The sequence below is a fragment of the Aedes aegypti genome, chromosome 3 (genome assembly GCF_002204515.2).
Source record: "Aedes aegypti strain LVP_AGWG chromosome 3, AaegL5.0 Primary Assembly, whole genome shotgun sequence".
Classification (NCBI taxonomy): Eukaryota; Metazoa; Arthropoda; class Insecta; order Diptera; family Culicidae; genus Aedes; species Aedes aegypti.
The window spans coordinates 51,517,348-51,534,408 of record NC_035109.1 but is presented as its reverse complement, the minus strand read 5'-3'; the positions used below and the strand labels follow the sequence as shown (position 1 = coordinate 51,534,408).

The following is a 17,061-nucleotide window of genomic DNA, read 5'->3' as shown; positions in this document are numbered from 1 at the left end:
TCATTTCATCATAATCGTTCCATGATTCTGTTCTACCAAGATAATATTAAGAATCGTTCCAGGATATTTATCAGAATCCTTCTAGGATTCTTCTCGCAAATTTTCCAGTATGATTGCCTGAATCCTTTGAGTTTTTTATCGGAAAAAAATCAGGATTTCCATCAGAAACCTTCCAGAATTCTCATCAGAGACTTTCCAGAAATGTCATCAGAAACCTTCTAGGATTCTCAACAGAATCTTTCCAAAAATTTTATCAGTTTTCTTCCAGGATTCTCAAGAAGAAAATCCTTCCAGGAATCTTACAACAACAATTTCAGTGTATAAGGAATTTCAATAACAAAATAACAAATTGACCATTTGAAATCAAAAAGTAGAATTTTTTAGAAGTGGTGCTGGCGATGTCTGAATGCGTGACCGTTCTTCAGTTAATGACTGTATACAGAAACGAATCTATGACAAAAGGTCGAAAGGACAGAAGGTCGAAAGGACAAAAGGTCGAAGAACAAAAAAGGAGGAACAAAAGGTCGAACATCTATTTCCAAAGAAGGAAAAATTTCCCTCCATGCAAATCATTTTCGACCTTTTGTCCTTTCGACCTTTTTCTTTTGACCTTTTTTACATTCGAAGTTTTGTATTTCGATCTTTTGTCCAGAAAACCTCCAGAAACATTTAATTAAAAAATACCATTACATTCTGACAGGTCGTGTCATAGGGGCAAACATAGGTGTGTATTATAAAGAAATGTGCAATCAAGGTATATGAATGTAGGTGTGTATAATAAAGTAGCAAAGTTTATGTTTTGCAATTTAGGTTCAAGATATATCAAGATTGTTTAATAGTGTGATCAGAATTCTATGAAGATAATCTCCCAAAAGACCAACAGAAAACTCAGAAAAAACTTTTTTGTAAGATTCATCGATCTTGTAGTGTACACTGAGAACAGCGTTGCGGTTGAAAATACTATATCATAGGGTTAAATTAAATACACAACGCCACTTGATTTGTGCAGACTAAATTCGCATTTATTTAGAATATTTTGTGCATTCAATTTTACCATGGCACCATTTGTATAGTAAAAATGACTATATCATGGTTAAAAACTTGCAGCAGATCAGAATCGAACCGAGGATCTGGCGATTGCCAAGCGCGAACGCTAGCCGCTCGGCTATCGACGCGGTTGGATCGAGAGGGAACAAAACGCAAATAAAAAGCGTTCATGATAGCTCAATCGTGGTTGGAATAGTAAATTTAAAAACACGTTCATGGTTCTCATTACTGCAACGCTTGTTTCAGTGTATAGTTCCTACAAGGATGGAAGTTATTTCGGAAATCAATCTGAAAGTTATGTCGTACTCTCGTCTGAGAAATTTACGAAACAACATACGAATTAGACTCCATGTGAGTCCGATGAACTGCCAGAGGAAATTTTTTAAGGATTTCTAGGAAGAATGTCAGATAACAGGAACTATATCTCCATAATCACTTGTTTAAGGGTAATTCTAATCCCACAGATAACAGATGTTTATGCTAAATTAAAAATATTCTGAAAACCTGTGTAAATGTCCAAAGGGCAACACGTTGAAATCACTAGCGCCGCCACACAGCGTATTGCGTTAAACAGTGGTGAATATCTTCTTCTTCTTCTTCTTCTTCTTCTTGGCATTAACGTCCCGACTGGGACAGAGCCGGCTACTCAGCGTAGTGTTCTAAGAGCACTTCCACAGTTATTATCGTGTGGCAGGTACGATGATACCTCATGCCCAGGGAAGTCAAGGAAATTTCCATTACGAAAAGATCCTGAACCGACCGGATCTTTCAGTGATGAATATAAGTATCTTGAAATATTTCATAATCACCACTGAACCCGTCATGGGAACTTAGCGATCCGTGCCACCACGATGTTGTTACTTGTTGTTGAAGATCGAAGTAATCATCCTTTTTGAGTTTAATCTAGTTACCGATCAACACATCTCCCTAGTTACCTAATTGTTTAGACAGACTAACAAGTGAAAATTATGTTCATTCCCAATCCAACCTTCGTCCTGTAAAGACCTAAATATAAGAAGTTCCTCGTTCAACCATTGCGTTTCAATCACCACTTCAAGACTTGTGTTGCCATTTAAAATGACCGTTAATTGTCTTACACAGTTTCACAATCGGACTTAAACGTCTGTTATCTGTGCTAATCCTTTGACCTATCAACGCCATAAGCAGTACTTCCTTTCCACTGCAATATCTTTGACATTTCTCCAGGCAAATTCCTGGCGAAAGGCAGGTCGTTGAAGTTATCCTGGAAGCTTTTCAAATCTATTAATGCCTTAGTGAACTATAACTATTACGTACCTATTAGAGGTTTATGCTAATGGATGTATTCTTGAATTCGTTGGATTTTCTACGCTTGTAGGTTAAACGAGAGTAATCTGCGATCTTAATACCTTTATACCTATGTAAAGTTCAATGATTGGTCAAATATTTCTTAATGAACCTTCGAAAACAGAAACTTGTTACACCAAACTTTTAGTTACTCAGCATATTTTGTAATCGATTGCGTGCGCCCCTTATACACCAAATCTACCACAAACTCAACATCCAATACTCACCACAGTGTACGTGCAGTAGGTGTCCTCGTGCGTTTTCCAGCCGTCGCAGGTCGACCGGACGATGACCTCCTTGTTGTAGCTGATGTTTTTCACCTTGACCGTGCCGACGATCAGGTGCTCCGTCTCCTTGATGATCACGTTCTCCAGCGAGACGTTCTTGTCCTCGACCTTCTGGCGGAACTCCAGGTAGGCGCTGGCCGGCTGCCTGAAGTCCACCACCCACTGTTCCTGCGGCACCGGACTGATCATGCCCTGGGTGACGTGCGCCAGGAACTGCAAGCTCCAGATCGGCGGCATGTACGAGGGTTCCTTCATGACCCGAACCTGCGTCAACTGGCCACCCTGATCGTCCGCGAAGACCACCTTCTTCTTGTTCCGATGCTTGTCGTGCGTGGGGTCCAGCGAGCTGTGGTGCAGATCGATCGTACGTTCCTCCTCCGGGGTGAGGTCCTCCGGGCGTACCACCAGACACGATCGTCTCGGTGACGCCGGCATCTTCGGACAGATCGGGCTCGGTGGGGTCACCTGGCGGCGCAGTGGCGACGGACTGAGCTGCAGGGACGCGGGCCGACAGAAGCTACGGGTCGTGGGACTGCAGCCGAAGCGGGTCCCGTCGCCGGTTTGACTCGAAATGTAATCCACGAGTGAGTGATTGTAGATCGGTGGGCTTTGCGATACCAGCATCTCGGCGTAGGCTGGCATTCACCAAGCGGCACACGAGGCGCCCGCGTGTCACTACTAATGGGCAAGCGGGGAATGGTCACTGCAAAAGAGAGGGGAAGAGATAACAGAGAAGTCACATGTTAGTTGCACTCGAAAGACACGAGGACGGGCAGGGCTCATCTCCCTTATCAGCACGGAAATCTGTTCATCTCATCTAGTTGGCCTTTGCATGCGGCCTACTATATGATCGGGCTGAAACAGGAAAATCAGCGTGCATTCTATTTCGGTTTGTTTACTGCGCTAAAAATAAACCAAACGCCAATCGGTAACCAGGCAACCTATTTCGATAAGATAAGAATTCGATAATGGCAGTAAAAATGCCGTAAGCAACGTGCCTCATTGCATCGTGTTTATCTCCGTGTCTAGCGTGACCAACGACAAAATAACGACATGGTAGGCGGACTCAGAATCGGTACGACTTCTAGTACTACCTTTGATGTCTTGGTACTACACTTGGTACTTAAGTTTGACAGATCTCAGTATACTTTTCACAGCTTGCTAGAATTTGCTCTATTACTACAAGTGCCATAAAATGTTGGCTTACTGCACGTCTATATTTCGTCTTTGGTATGACGGTGGAAAGCCGTCGCTTTCTGATTATCTCCCGCGCCATAAATTTGATGACGCTATTCGGTGTGCAACACGAAATTAATTTGTTTTCCCGAAAAATGCGAGTAAGCTGACGCGGGTGTATTATTAACATTTTATTTTCACCAGTTTGTTCGGAAAAAAATCCGCTCATGTGATGTTTATTACGCGTGTCTCCGCCTGCTCTGAATGAGAATTTCAATTTTCCGCTTTCTTAGAAAGCTTAGCTAAAACCGGTTATGAAAAAATAACAAACATTTTTTGAAATCCCGATACTGCCCTAATTTTCCATGCATTATTTTGTTCGGAAGGTCACTCGCCAGATGTCACGGGTCCGGCCTGTCTGCGCGGATCGGACTCAGGCCAAAAGTTGGCAACGATGAGCAGATAAACAACTTAAAATCGAACATTCGATGGTATAGAGAGAGAAAAAAAATCTGTCAAATATTGAAATGGGAAAAGTAGGCGCTACAGCGAGCCAAAGCATACCGTTTTGATTCAAACATCGTACTGTATCTTGATGTTTTACTTTGAGATACAGTTTTACAATTGGGTTCTTTGATGGTGAAAAAGATATTGCGGCTCTCATTTTAAATTCACATCCAGCGGCAGCAGTAACGCGCAGATAATATGCGCGCAATTCAAACGCAACGTCAACTTTCAAGTAGGCTTGGATTGTTCCGTTCTGCAAGGACGCAAATGTTTTAAATTTTCCAAATATGAAATATTTGATGATTTTTATTATCACTGCGATGATATATCGAGATTTTCAGATAAAGGCATTCCGTAGATTTCTCTTGAAGAGCACAATACAGTCCGGGTCAGAATGAGTATCACTTCTAGTACTACATTTGGTCCCTTAGTACTACACTCGGTAGCCAAGTTTGACAGATCGCAGTACACTGTTCACAGCATTCTAGTTTTTGATCTTCTTCATCATGTGCCATAAAATTTTGGGCAACTGCAAATTATTTGAAAAGAATGAATTTCATTTCAATTCATTGAACAGCACCTCGTCCGGTAATAAAATTTTTCGAGGGGTGATTCAAAAATGATTCCCATGTTGTTTTACCATTGAAAATGCTAAAAACAACCCATTTGGCATAGTACCCGACAAAGACAAGTACAACTTTGTCCGAACAGGTCGAAACGCGAAACCATACGGTGGGCAAGCCGCCACCAGCGTTGGGAAACTCGTGCTCGCGAGTTAAAAATTACTCACTCTCTTACTCGTTTGCGAGTAATACTCTCGCTGTGAGTTACTCATTCCTTGCTCTTACTCACGCGAGAGTATGACGTCATAACTCACTGCGAGTATTACTCACGTAAAGAGTAATACTCGCAGTGAGTATGACGTCATTACTCTCGGGTGAGTGAGTAAGTTACTCTTTGTGAGTATGGTGAGTAAGCAATTCCCGATGCTAAATTAAATTGTACTTTCGTATGTTTCGTTCTAGGTGGAAGACTTTAAATATAAATAATTCATTATGTTAACAGCTGCTGTCGACTTCTGTAAAAATGCTTTGGTATGGGTATTTAAACATTACTGAATTTAGAGTCACTTTTTAAACATGATTCAACAAGTTATAATGACGAAAGTGTTTTTGTGTTCAAATATTTTCCACACCAATTTCGTTCGTATAGCGACATAAAACAATACTGAAACTTTTTCTGAATGCTGTTTTTTACTGATATTAAAATATTAGTAATAGTGTTATACATAAAGTTTGTTTGCGATTGACATCTTGCCCATTTCATATGTTGCAATGGATTTGAAGATTCTTGACAGGTGTAATACTCGATTGGCTGCTAATTTTAGACGACTTTGACAATAAGTGATACTTGGCTTCTTGTTAGTTTACTTTTCCTTTTGTATGTTCTTTGTGTTGCCAGAAACCTGGTGCGCATAATTAAAAATTGAAAAGGAGATCCTAAAAGGCTAAGCACAGAAGGTGCTGATATTGCCGTACAAATCATTTCTGGTTACGCTGTTCGGTGGACCAATCTGAGGCTGATTTGTTTTGGCACGAAATACAGATACGTATTATCGAGTCTCTGTCTCAGGTTTTTATTATTGCGGTTGTGCTATGATCCTTTTATTGTAGTATACTTGTATGTAATACCACACGTTTAAGGCGAAGTAGGCCGTCATTGAAATTTGTACGCGTTGTTGATGATTGTTGCTAATTTATCTCACGATTTCGAATCAAAGAAAATCAGTTAGTTTTGCACTGACACAGCTGAAAAAGTATAAGCATACTTTATCCATGTTAGCACGTACAGTGATACTTTTTCAAGTCAATATAAATTATCAGGATTGAGTTTTATCACTTTGAAATGCAAGCCTAAAAGTCATCATTGATGCCAAAACGAATGACCGGCTACTTAACCTTAATGGTGGTAAGCTCCATCGAAGTTACGACCGCTAATCGCGTATTAACTTCGATGGAGCTTACCACTATAAGTGATTCACAATACAGAGAAAAAAAACTTAAATAGAGAAACTTTAAAGTAGATGGAGTACCGTGTACCTTTTAATTCCGCTCCTAAATGCTTATCTTTGACAGATACGCGTATTTCGCCTACCACTTGCAGTCTTCTTCAGTGTCAGTTACTCGTATCCACAGTGGATACGAGTAACTGACACTGAAGAAGACTGCAAGTGGTAGTCGAAATACGCGTATCTGTCAAAGATAAGCATTTAGGAGCGGAATTAAAAGGTACACGGTACTCCATCTACTTTAAAGTTTCTCTATTTGAGATTCTGCTCAGAGGATTCGAACATTCATTAAAGAGAAAAAACTTAAGTTTTGAGTAAGTTAATCCAAGTTCAACAATTTAAATTGATTATTCTTTGAGCCCATAATTTCTCACTATAATTTTTCTTCCTCACGAATGTTGTCAAAAGTACAAAGAGCTGCATTTACTTTGACACAATAAGCCAAATTTGGTAAAATGCAAGTTTCCTACAGCTTTTATTAAATAACTCAATATTGCGTATAATCAACCCAAAAATGAGTATTTACTTTTCAAATTGAACTTAAGGTAAACTAAAGGGTCCTAGAAAACTTAATCAAAATAAAGTAATAGGACTCAACTACGGAATAGCTTTTAAAAAACGTCGTAAGTATATAAATTGCTACAGCATAGTTGTATTGATGAATTTAATACATCAGGACATGATTTCACAGTCCATTATTCTGGAAGAATTTATACTTTCTCAATACAAATCATCACACTGAAATATGCATTCCAATTTAATAAAATTATTCGAAACACATTTGTATTCATCGTCAAAAACGAATGTCATTTTTCTTTATTTGCTGATAAAATCGGGTCATCAATATTCATTTTTAGTGATGCTAAACTTTTCAAGGTGCTGCAATATTCAGTATGAGTGTTGCAATACGCGATTCCATACTTATGGCGGGTAGTTTATGTTTTATGGGTATGTAGAGGAACTTATATATATCATCGGATATGCATTTGGCAGAGTTTCGTAAATTGTTTTCAAGAAGCAACAGATCTCATTCCAATAAATGAGCGTTTTTGAAGTAACAATTAAATTTTTGAACATCGTTCTAAATGGCCTATTAAGTTAACACATTTGCCCAATTCACTATATAATTTTTTCTTCATTTGATATAAATTTTGTTTATTTTAAATCATCGAATGTTCATAGAAAACTTTGAAATGCCATTTTGTGCAAGATATTTTTAAGTGTTTGATAAATTTTGCTCTGTTTGTATTGGTATTGTCAATTTTTCTAATATTTTCTTTGAGTTTCTTCAATGCCTGACATAATGAAGATCCACTTAAATAAAAAGTTTGAAAAAGATCTACTATGCTCTGAGATATACCGTTTGGAATGTTCACAACTATCTACTTTTCGATAAATTCCTTACTCTCGCACTGTGCAGTGTCGAGAATAATCAAATGCGATAAGTGTTTATGAACAAGCTTTGCGAATTGTCAGACGTCGCCTTTCATGGCGAACTGTCAATATGTGTACACGGATTCATAAACTTGGCTAATTTTCACTGATCGAGTCCTTGGCAGAAGATACAAGTTCAATGTAAATAATTTTCGTTTAATAGCGGTGGAAAAAATACTTGTAAAACTCATTGTATTTCTTTACTTCATTCATTAATTTCATAACGCTGAAGGGGTTGGGTGGGTTTTGTATGAGCTGAAACATTTTAAGAACACCCACACACCCCTTTCAGGTTTATGAAATTTGTGAATAGGCCCTAAGGCTATCGTAATTCCTCTTTAAAACCCATTCAGTGCAAGAAATGCAAACTCTGTAAGGGGAAATGTGACAACAGTATATTCCTTCGTGGCATCGATGATTGCATTATTCTTGCTTCAGTGATTATTTTACTTCATAAATGGATGCTGGGATAACTTTGCTATACGTGTTATGATTTCTTCAGACATGACCCAAACTAGGGTCGTAGGTTCATGCACCATAGAGATGATCATCTAATTTTCATCAAAATGAAAGCCTTTAAAAGCTAGAAGTTGTACAACAAAACCAACTACAAGCCAAAATGAAGTTAAACAATATTGAGTACGATGCGAACAATACCAAGCTGAACTAGCACATCACGTTTGTAATTTTAAAACATTCTGAAGAACTGTTCCTGGGCTGATTATATCTACTTTTTCACTAAGTATATGACACACAAAGAAGCTCCGTAATCCTAAGCATCTCTGTTCGTGGTAAAATTAAAGAAAATGAAGCAAAATTCAGCAATAAAAACGATTTTCTAATATGTGTTTGAATTGCACATAATATATGACCATATTATGGTATGCATCAATTAAAAAAAGTAAATTATTCCTTCCTAGTGTGTACTTTAGAACACCGGTTTATGGACACAAACAGACAATGATATGTTTTTTTTAAAATTTAACCTATTTGCTGTTTAATCTTTTGGAGTGTTTAGTGAGTAAAGATTATATGAGATGAATTCACAATAAAAAGTAGGGTGCTCATATCACTCCATCGATGAAACATCAGCTCGAAAAATGACAAGTTTAATCATTTTTTCATTCGTGAAAATTATAAGGTAACGGAAGTCATGCGGGTCTAGTGTACTGATCTGAAATTAGAAATAGTTTAAAGAATTAAATTTTCATCTTTTCATTTGAATAAGGCCGCAACAAGAACAGCCTTACTCATTACCAATTATTAATATGAGCCATTCGCAAGCTTTTAGAACATTTACAACACTTCAAGTGAGTAAAATTACTCACGAGTGAGTTAGCGTTAGTCAAAAACTCACTCACGAGTATGAGTTGTACAGCTTGAACTCACGCCTGAGTATACTCACGTGAGAGTTCAAGCTGTACAACTCATACTCGCGAGTGAGTTTGCAGTTTTCGGTGAGTACTCACGAGTTTCCCAACACTGGCCGCCACACGCGCGACGGCAACACATTGCGTCAAACGGGACGCGTTGCGTTGCGGTCATCTTATTTACCATCACCTTTCACGTTGATAAAATATACAGCAGCTGATTGGTAAAAATAGCCGCCACTCTTCGGCGATCTTTGTTGCCATCCATACTGCTTGCACCACCCGTAATCGGCGGTCGCAGCAAACAGGAAAAATGGGTTGCGTGCGGTGGTTGTTGGCTGTTTCCAAAAAAAAAAAAAAATGCAAATCACAAGGAAAATCATCAACTACTCTCGAGTTGACAGCGCTTTTCCCCGAAACAGCACAGCAGGCATGTAGGTATTCAATGCACGGGGTATCATTCATCACTTTTGCTGACGCAAATGATCTGCCAATCGCACACGCGGCGAAAAGAATAACGCCAGAAGGGCAATGCATTGTAGATGAGTCGGTTTGAAATTTGAATTGATTCTCGCGCCGCATCCAAGGAGGCGCATGGTGGGTAGTAAGCGACTGAATCACCTCAGAAGTAGAGTCAACGCCTGCTGGTTTCGATAGGAGCTCGTGAGCTGCAGCGGCCTACTATGACGATGATGATGAGTGACTGATGACCATGTTCCAATTTTCAATTGCAAACGATACACATTTGGATCATATGGTATATAGTACAAACGCATTCCAGCGCCAGAACGCTTCTGATAGAAAAGATGCAACGATGTTCTTTAAATCACTTGAGTGTGTCGGATATTATGCAAATGAAGGAATAGAAAGGCACGTCTGGCCGGCGGCCTCAGATGTGATTGTTCAATGACCGACCTAAATAGATGCACCCGGCGTATGATCTCAGAAGGGAAGGCCGTTTTAGCATACCTCTACCATAGATACGTACGATACAGTAGTCTAAATCCGGTTACATTTCCGTTCCATTTCGATAGGTAGCTACCCCTCATTTTAAGGCCGTCCCTCGTCTATGGTGTGTGAATTGCCAGGCTAATAATAAACGTGACTTCAGAGGAGAGACGGACCTATAGTTTTTAAATTTTTAGATGCGACCTTTTGAGGGAAGACGTGTGAATGAAAACATCCGGACAAGACAGAATGGTTCAGCATTCAGGTTTGGCTGGGTGCCACTTGTCGATTCGCTAACAACTCCAAGGTTTTACATAGGAAGCGATTGAATAAGGCGTAACATGATATCGACGCGGTTTTTAGAATTCCGCTTGAGGTAAATGCCTATTATAATTGTATTATTATGCATTTTCTATCAAGAGATTACCAATGAAGCATGTTAATTCGAAGTCATGTACTTCACAGATGTCTTGGACAACTTTAACTAATAATTTGGTTCGAAGTTTGGCAGATTATGTTTGATACAGTAGGTTGTAGATCTGAAGACCTGTACTCAATTAGAGTTCTTGGTTAACGTTTAATACAACTTTCAGACTAGAGGTGATATGACGGCGTGCATTTATTACGTAACGCTAAAATTGGAAAATTTTGAATATTGAATATTTGAAATATTTCGCAAATGTTTCCACAACCTATCTAGAAACGCTTATTTGAGAAATTGCGAAAAGAGGTTTTAAGTTAGTGTAGAGAAATCTTTCAGGCGTATCTTTTAATGTTCAGTATCAATATCTTTGTTCGAGATTATTCTTCTTTAAGGGTTAAACAGCTTGGAATTAAAATTCATTAAAGTCCATTTTACGAGACGTTTTCGAGCAGCTGCTCGCATATTTTATGAATGAAATTTTGACAGGAGGCGGTGTCGTAACGTGCGAAAGTAACAGCAATATCATCAGTATTGTGGTTTCGTAAAATGGATTTTGGATGGATGGAATGGATTGCCATTTCATTTTTTTTAATGGAGAAGCGTTATTCTTCCGAATCAATAAATTGCGTACCCAGCTATTATGTTTTTTTTTTTTTTTTTGAAATTTGTATCGAATTCCATATATAATTTTTCAAATTCTTCGACCTTCCGCTTCCATAGAAGCATTGGTTTAAAAAACGAGCAAATTAAGATGATAATTGAATGATATTCTCATGAGGTTGATAACTCATGTCAGTATGCTTCTATCATGTTGATATTCTGTAACTTTGGATTTACAATCGAACCAGAGAAGAATAGATGATATTTTGGCTTTGTGAATAAAAGTCAACGACTTCATCAATTGTTATCTTTCCGAAACTATTTTGGTACACGGTGTTTCACCAAGTAGATAAGTTCCGGTATTACTGCAAATAACGCAAATGTTTTGTTGTTCCAAATGGAGTATGTTTCCTGGAATATTTCAAAAACACTTGGCCAGATCTGATTAATGACACCGATTAATTAAATGTAAGAATACTTGCCTTACAATGAACTTATTGATTACCTTTGTACTCTTGAAGTTCAATTCCGAATATCCATCAGTCTTGTTTTTAACTGAAGCATTTGCGACTATCATTCTCTTTTTCTTGGCATCCCCATGGCAGGCTCTATTGCTTCTCAATTCTAAGTGTACTTCCACAATAATTAACTCAGAGCATTATTTACTAAATTTCCTAAAATGGGAATAGGAAATTTACATTTCCATTATGAAAAGATAATAAAAAAAATCGTAGATTAAACCCGGAAACATTTTAGCATGACTTTGAATTGTAGTTATAAAAATAAATCTAGTTATGGTACTTTGTAACTTCAAGTGGATTTAAAATGAACAACATTTGGATACTCCTTTGGTGGGTTACATTCGTCTAATGTAGCAAGTTTTCTGAAACTTAATTCGTATAATTTATTCTGGTGGGTCGCGAAAAAATAGCCAGATGGTTTGGTGGGTCGCTCATCCGGAAAGTTTGGGAGCCTATGGGTTATCTTGATACTAAAGATCATACTTCTTAGTTCCAGTGAAAACTAGATGCATGATTTCTGATATCAAAAGAGCCTGTATTACGTATTATCAACTCTAGTCTGAACCTGGGAGGGAGGCACAGATACTACACACGAAATTTGATACAAAGTTGTTCCAAACTGCAAGATAACTCCGGTTTGCCAACGACAATCAAGCCAGGCTCGGTGCAAATCGCTAATCTTTATTTGTTGTGTATCTTCGATCTTTCTGGATAAACATTTAAAAAGGGCCACAGTTTTCTATGCGTTTAATTTTTATTTTTAATGAAAACAGTAAAAATATTCGTATTACAATACATTATATTCAATTAAAATAAAGAGTGCTTGCGTGACGTTACTTTTGAATGTGCATGCATTGATCCCCATTCGATTTTTGTTACCTTTGATGAAATGCAAAAATGTGCTTTGATTAATTACGCGCTTTTATTGCAATTTTAGGGAAAACTTTCCGTTTTACGGTGCAACGAAAAGCTACCGCAGCTGTCACATCACTGATTTGCACTGGTGAATCATCAGTAGGCTTCAATGATACCTTGGATACCGTCTTGATGATCGTTGTTTGTTGTTATTTTTCATAGCGTTTTCTCTTTTAAGCATACTATGATTGAATTATTTGCTTCAACAATGGAATGATTTCGAAGCCTGCGGTAGAACTTTGTCAGCTGCGGTAGAACTCTGCGGCTACCGCAAACCGGAAAATTTTCTTAACAACCGTAATATCATGTTTGTCTATTGTTTAAGATCTGGGCCTAAGACAAGACGTGACAGGTCACAGTACAAAAATGAAACCAATTGCCTGTCAAAAAAGACCACTTCTCATTGGTCGTTTTGGCAAAGGCCTACTTTCACATCGTTGAGTTGGATTTCAACAGGGCACTTTGTTGCTAGCCCGGCCGTGTTGCTAGATCATAAATTAAAGTTTCATAAAAAGTTTGAAAATTTGTCATGAAGTCTTTTTGTTTCGAATCCATTTATATTCCATGTTAACTTTTCTCATGTGCTCCTACAATACTAAAATCAATTAAATATACTTGATTGAGAGCAATATAATGGAAATTGTGTCAATTTTCTCTACAAGTATTGCCGGTTTCTAATATAAACCTGAATTTTTAAAAATAAAGCATCCTCTAATGCACTATACGAATGAAGCGTGCAAGAAACAACCAAATTATGGGCATTGATATTTGAATTTGTTCACAAGATTTGATTAAAATGAATACTGGTAGCACTGGCTTTTATATCGTCCAGGATATCGGCCGGAAAACAACTGGGCAGTCTTAGTTGAGCTGTCACGTCCTGTCCTAGATCTGAGCTAACAGTGACAGTCCGTGACAGCAAAATCTCGGCTCACTTTGACGTAGAGAAATTTTGTATCGGTTTCTCCCTCCCAGGTCTGAACCTGAGAGAGACTCGAGAAGTGGAAAAATATCAACGTCATATGTAACCTAGATTACGCTGTCACGAAACGTCAAATGCAGCCCGTCGTTTTTATGACTGAAAAAAAATGAAAAGTATTATATTCAAAATAAACTGTTATTAAAAATCTCAGTCAACGGAGCAGTGTTCCCAAAGATGCTGATAAATCTAACTACAAGGCTAGTTATTTCTAGTGTCTGCTACGTTTGCTGGCATGAAATTTCATTCAAAAGCCTGTTTATGTTTCGGAGCGATGCAAACGCATAATTTTTTGCTGAGATATTGCGGTCAAATCCAACATGGCCACCAAATATTTTTGTTTTTGCAAATGAAGCTCCTATGTTTTCTCTTTCCAAACCCATGTTGTTGAGTAGGGGATGTTGAAGAAATTTCTGAGTTATGGCATTTTGAGTGAGCCAAGAATTGTCAAAAATCGAGCAGTCCGCAAAAAGCTTTCGAATAAGCATAAATTCAAGCATTTTGAAACACCAAGTGTAAATAGTGGGTCATTCTCAGCGTGAATTGCTCAGTGCTTATTTAATTCCAGTATGCGTCAGTCTTAGAATCACAAATGATGCAGTAATATGGTTTCTATGCGGTGGAAGTGCTATTCTTACACGTGTAAGCATTTGTAGTGCTAGTGCATTGCATTCATGATGCTGATGCGGTGCTTATGGTTACTTGGGTTTTGTTTTGGTGAGTGCCAAAAGAGTTGCCTTAAATTATCCTTTGACAGCGTTATCATACTTCACTCACAAACCCAATACGTACCAACCTAAATCAGTGATTGATAGGTCATGGGTCAGTGTCAGACCACGTCAGTGCAATATTCATTTCGTAAGCCTCACAAATACGTATGTAACCATTGCATTGCGTTGTCATTTCCGATTTCGAAAAGTGGCCCTAAGCAGTATACGGTAATCGTCATTACCTATGCTTCTTTACAACATCGCAATGGCCGTTTGACCCCATACACGAAGCACAGACAAACAGACGTCACAGTTTCATCACCTTTTACCGGTTGATTCGAATATATGGTTGATTGGCAATCCACCACTCGGAGTGCTCGTATCGGTTTTGTTTGTGTTTGACGTTTACACACTACCGCCACCTGTTGGCCTATCGGCCAAACACAGTAATAGGACGTATATGTCACGTCACGACTCTGATTTAAATCACTATTTATTCTAAATGTTACGTCTGTTTGTCTATGGAAGCGTCGCTTGCTTCGACACTTTACCAGGGCCACGCCCGTCGCGCCATCTTCGATAGCCGACAGGGCAGAGGGGGCGCAAGCAAAACCAGAAGCGGCCGGAAAGGGCCGCTGTTGAGGTTAATTTTCATGGTTATCAACTGTTTTGGTTTCCTTAATGGTGCGCCATGCACAATGCAATGCCGGACAAGAGGAAGAACTCGCGGGGAGGGCTTTTCCTTCCTGGAAGCGTGTACTGATATGGGTTACAATCACCTTAGCTGGTCGCCGGTCTTCGCCATGGCCTACCACGATGATGACCTTTCTCGTGCGCGGGGGGTTTATGCTGCTCTTTGTTGCTGTATTAATCAGAGCAGGCGATAAACTGCTGCGCCTCCTAGGTGGCGTGATCCAGAAGATTCACGAAGCGTAAATAAAGCGTTGAAGTACGGCGACTATCGGACCGTCGAATAATTCTGGAAAATTAAATTACGATGTGATTAAAAGTAATCACAGTGCGCCTATTTTTTTCGCTAGCGCCACCTGGTGCCCGCTTGACCCAATCCAGGGGATTGACTTTTGTGTAATTCAAATTTGTAAACTGTGCTGCCATTTTCGCAGCCATTTGATCTTCTAAAAGGCAACACAGCCGACCGTGTTGCTATCCATGGAATTTTCCTTGCTCCAACGCTTCCATTCAAGTGTCATCTTCCACGAACTCTTGCATCGATAAACGTCATTCAACACCGCTCGAGACGATCAAATTTCAAACAACTTCAAAAAATCAAACTAAACATTTACCGTTTACAATGTTCCACAAGATCATGCGCTCCGCCCGGCAAAGATGGAGGCCGGACCCACACTATATTGTTCCGAAACGAACGACCTCATTTGGCCCCCGAAGCCGTTGCTGGCCCTTGGCGTGCACGCTAGTGGCCCTTGTCGCTGATGCTCTCGGGAGAAATTGAAATAAATTACGGAACCATTCACGCCACTTTAGGTCGCCGATGCGCATCCTCTGCTCGAGGGCGTTGGCTGCACATGTAGTGTGACTAAATCAAGCCTACACTGTGTAGTCCATTTTTCGACCATGGTTCATTCATCTTCATAGTTGGAGGGGTCTATGAGCCATTTTACGAGACGTTTCGGAACAGCTGATCGCCGCAACGGCGTCAATTGACAGGAGACCTGGGATAAAATCCAGCGTGATTTTCAATAACGCCTCATCTTACCAAACGAGGACATGGAGAAAATGACAAAAAAGAGATCCAAAAATGTTCGTTACTGCAACATTACACCTAGTTATTGTATCAGCTACCTCTTTGTTACCCATATTGCACATAAAAAAGCACTTTTGTGATCAAAAATATTTTAATAATTTTTCTCCATTTAAGTTTTCGCCTGGATGAAAAGCTACGCTAGAAATGCGCACAGTCATCAACCATCATCATCGCGAAAACTGACGCCGATGATTGAAAAATCCCAGGTCTCCTGTCACTTGACCAGGCTTCGTAAAATGGCTTATAGACATAGTAGGCCTCGCCCATTCGATCATGATGATGATGATGGATGATTCAGCGATTTTAGTCGTGATGGTGGCGCCCATACGCATGGCATGCTGCGATGGGATTGTTTTCCCGAATAGGGTTGCTCGCTCGAAAAGAAAATCCGATTTTGAATTCAAACACAAACAAAGACTACAGGGAAAACCTTCAGAAGGTGGTCGTCGTAGCGCGGTGGTGGTCGAAGTGGAGCGCGAATGGTGCTCGGAGACGCGATGTGTTATCTCTCTTACGTACGGCGCTGGGTAGGCATGGGCGGTAGGGCTGACAGCCACGTGTCAATCATAATGTGCGGTTCGATGGTTTTGACTGATTTAAAGCCAACAGCATTAACAGTTTGAAAGATCGCATTATAATCTCACGAGGATTGTCAATCCGTCAGTGATTTGTACCAAACTGTTTACATTTTGGTCTTACAATGTATACATAGTTTGACGAAGTTTATTTTTAGATTTGTTACGGTTTACAGTTTACACAATAGTTGATACTATTTTTACTTAAATCATCATCAGGTTTATAGGCCTTTTCATGTGACAGGTTCATGTATGCATTAGTTTACATCGGTGTAGGATTGTCATTTCCATAGAAGAACTGTCAAAGGGGCCCAGATAGCCGTAGCGGTAAACGCGCAGCTATTCAGCAAGACCAAGCTGAGGGTCGTGGGTTCGAATCCCACCGGTCGAG

At 39.4% G+C, this 17,061-nt stretch overlaps 1 protein-coding gene across 1 annotated transcript in view; it reads right to left on the bottom strand.

The window, feature by feature from the left end:
- Nucleotides 1–17,061, bottom strand: part of LOC5574517 (protein phosphatase 1 regulatory subunit 3A) — a 79,645-nt gene that overhangs the window by 22,728 nt on the left and 39,856 nt on the right. Inside the window, exon 2 of the mRNA XM_001661440.2 lies at nucleotides 2,601–3,363. Coding sequence (XP_001661490.1) covers nucleotides 2,601–3,302 — 702 coding nt within the window. The 5' untranslated portion in view covers nucleotides 3,303–3,363. The remainder of the gene's footprint in view (nucleotides 1–2,600; nucleotides 3,364–17,061) is intronic.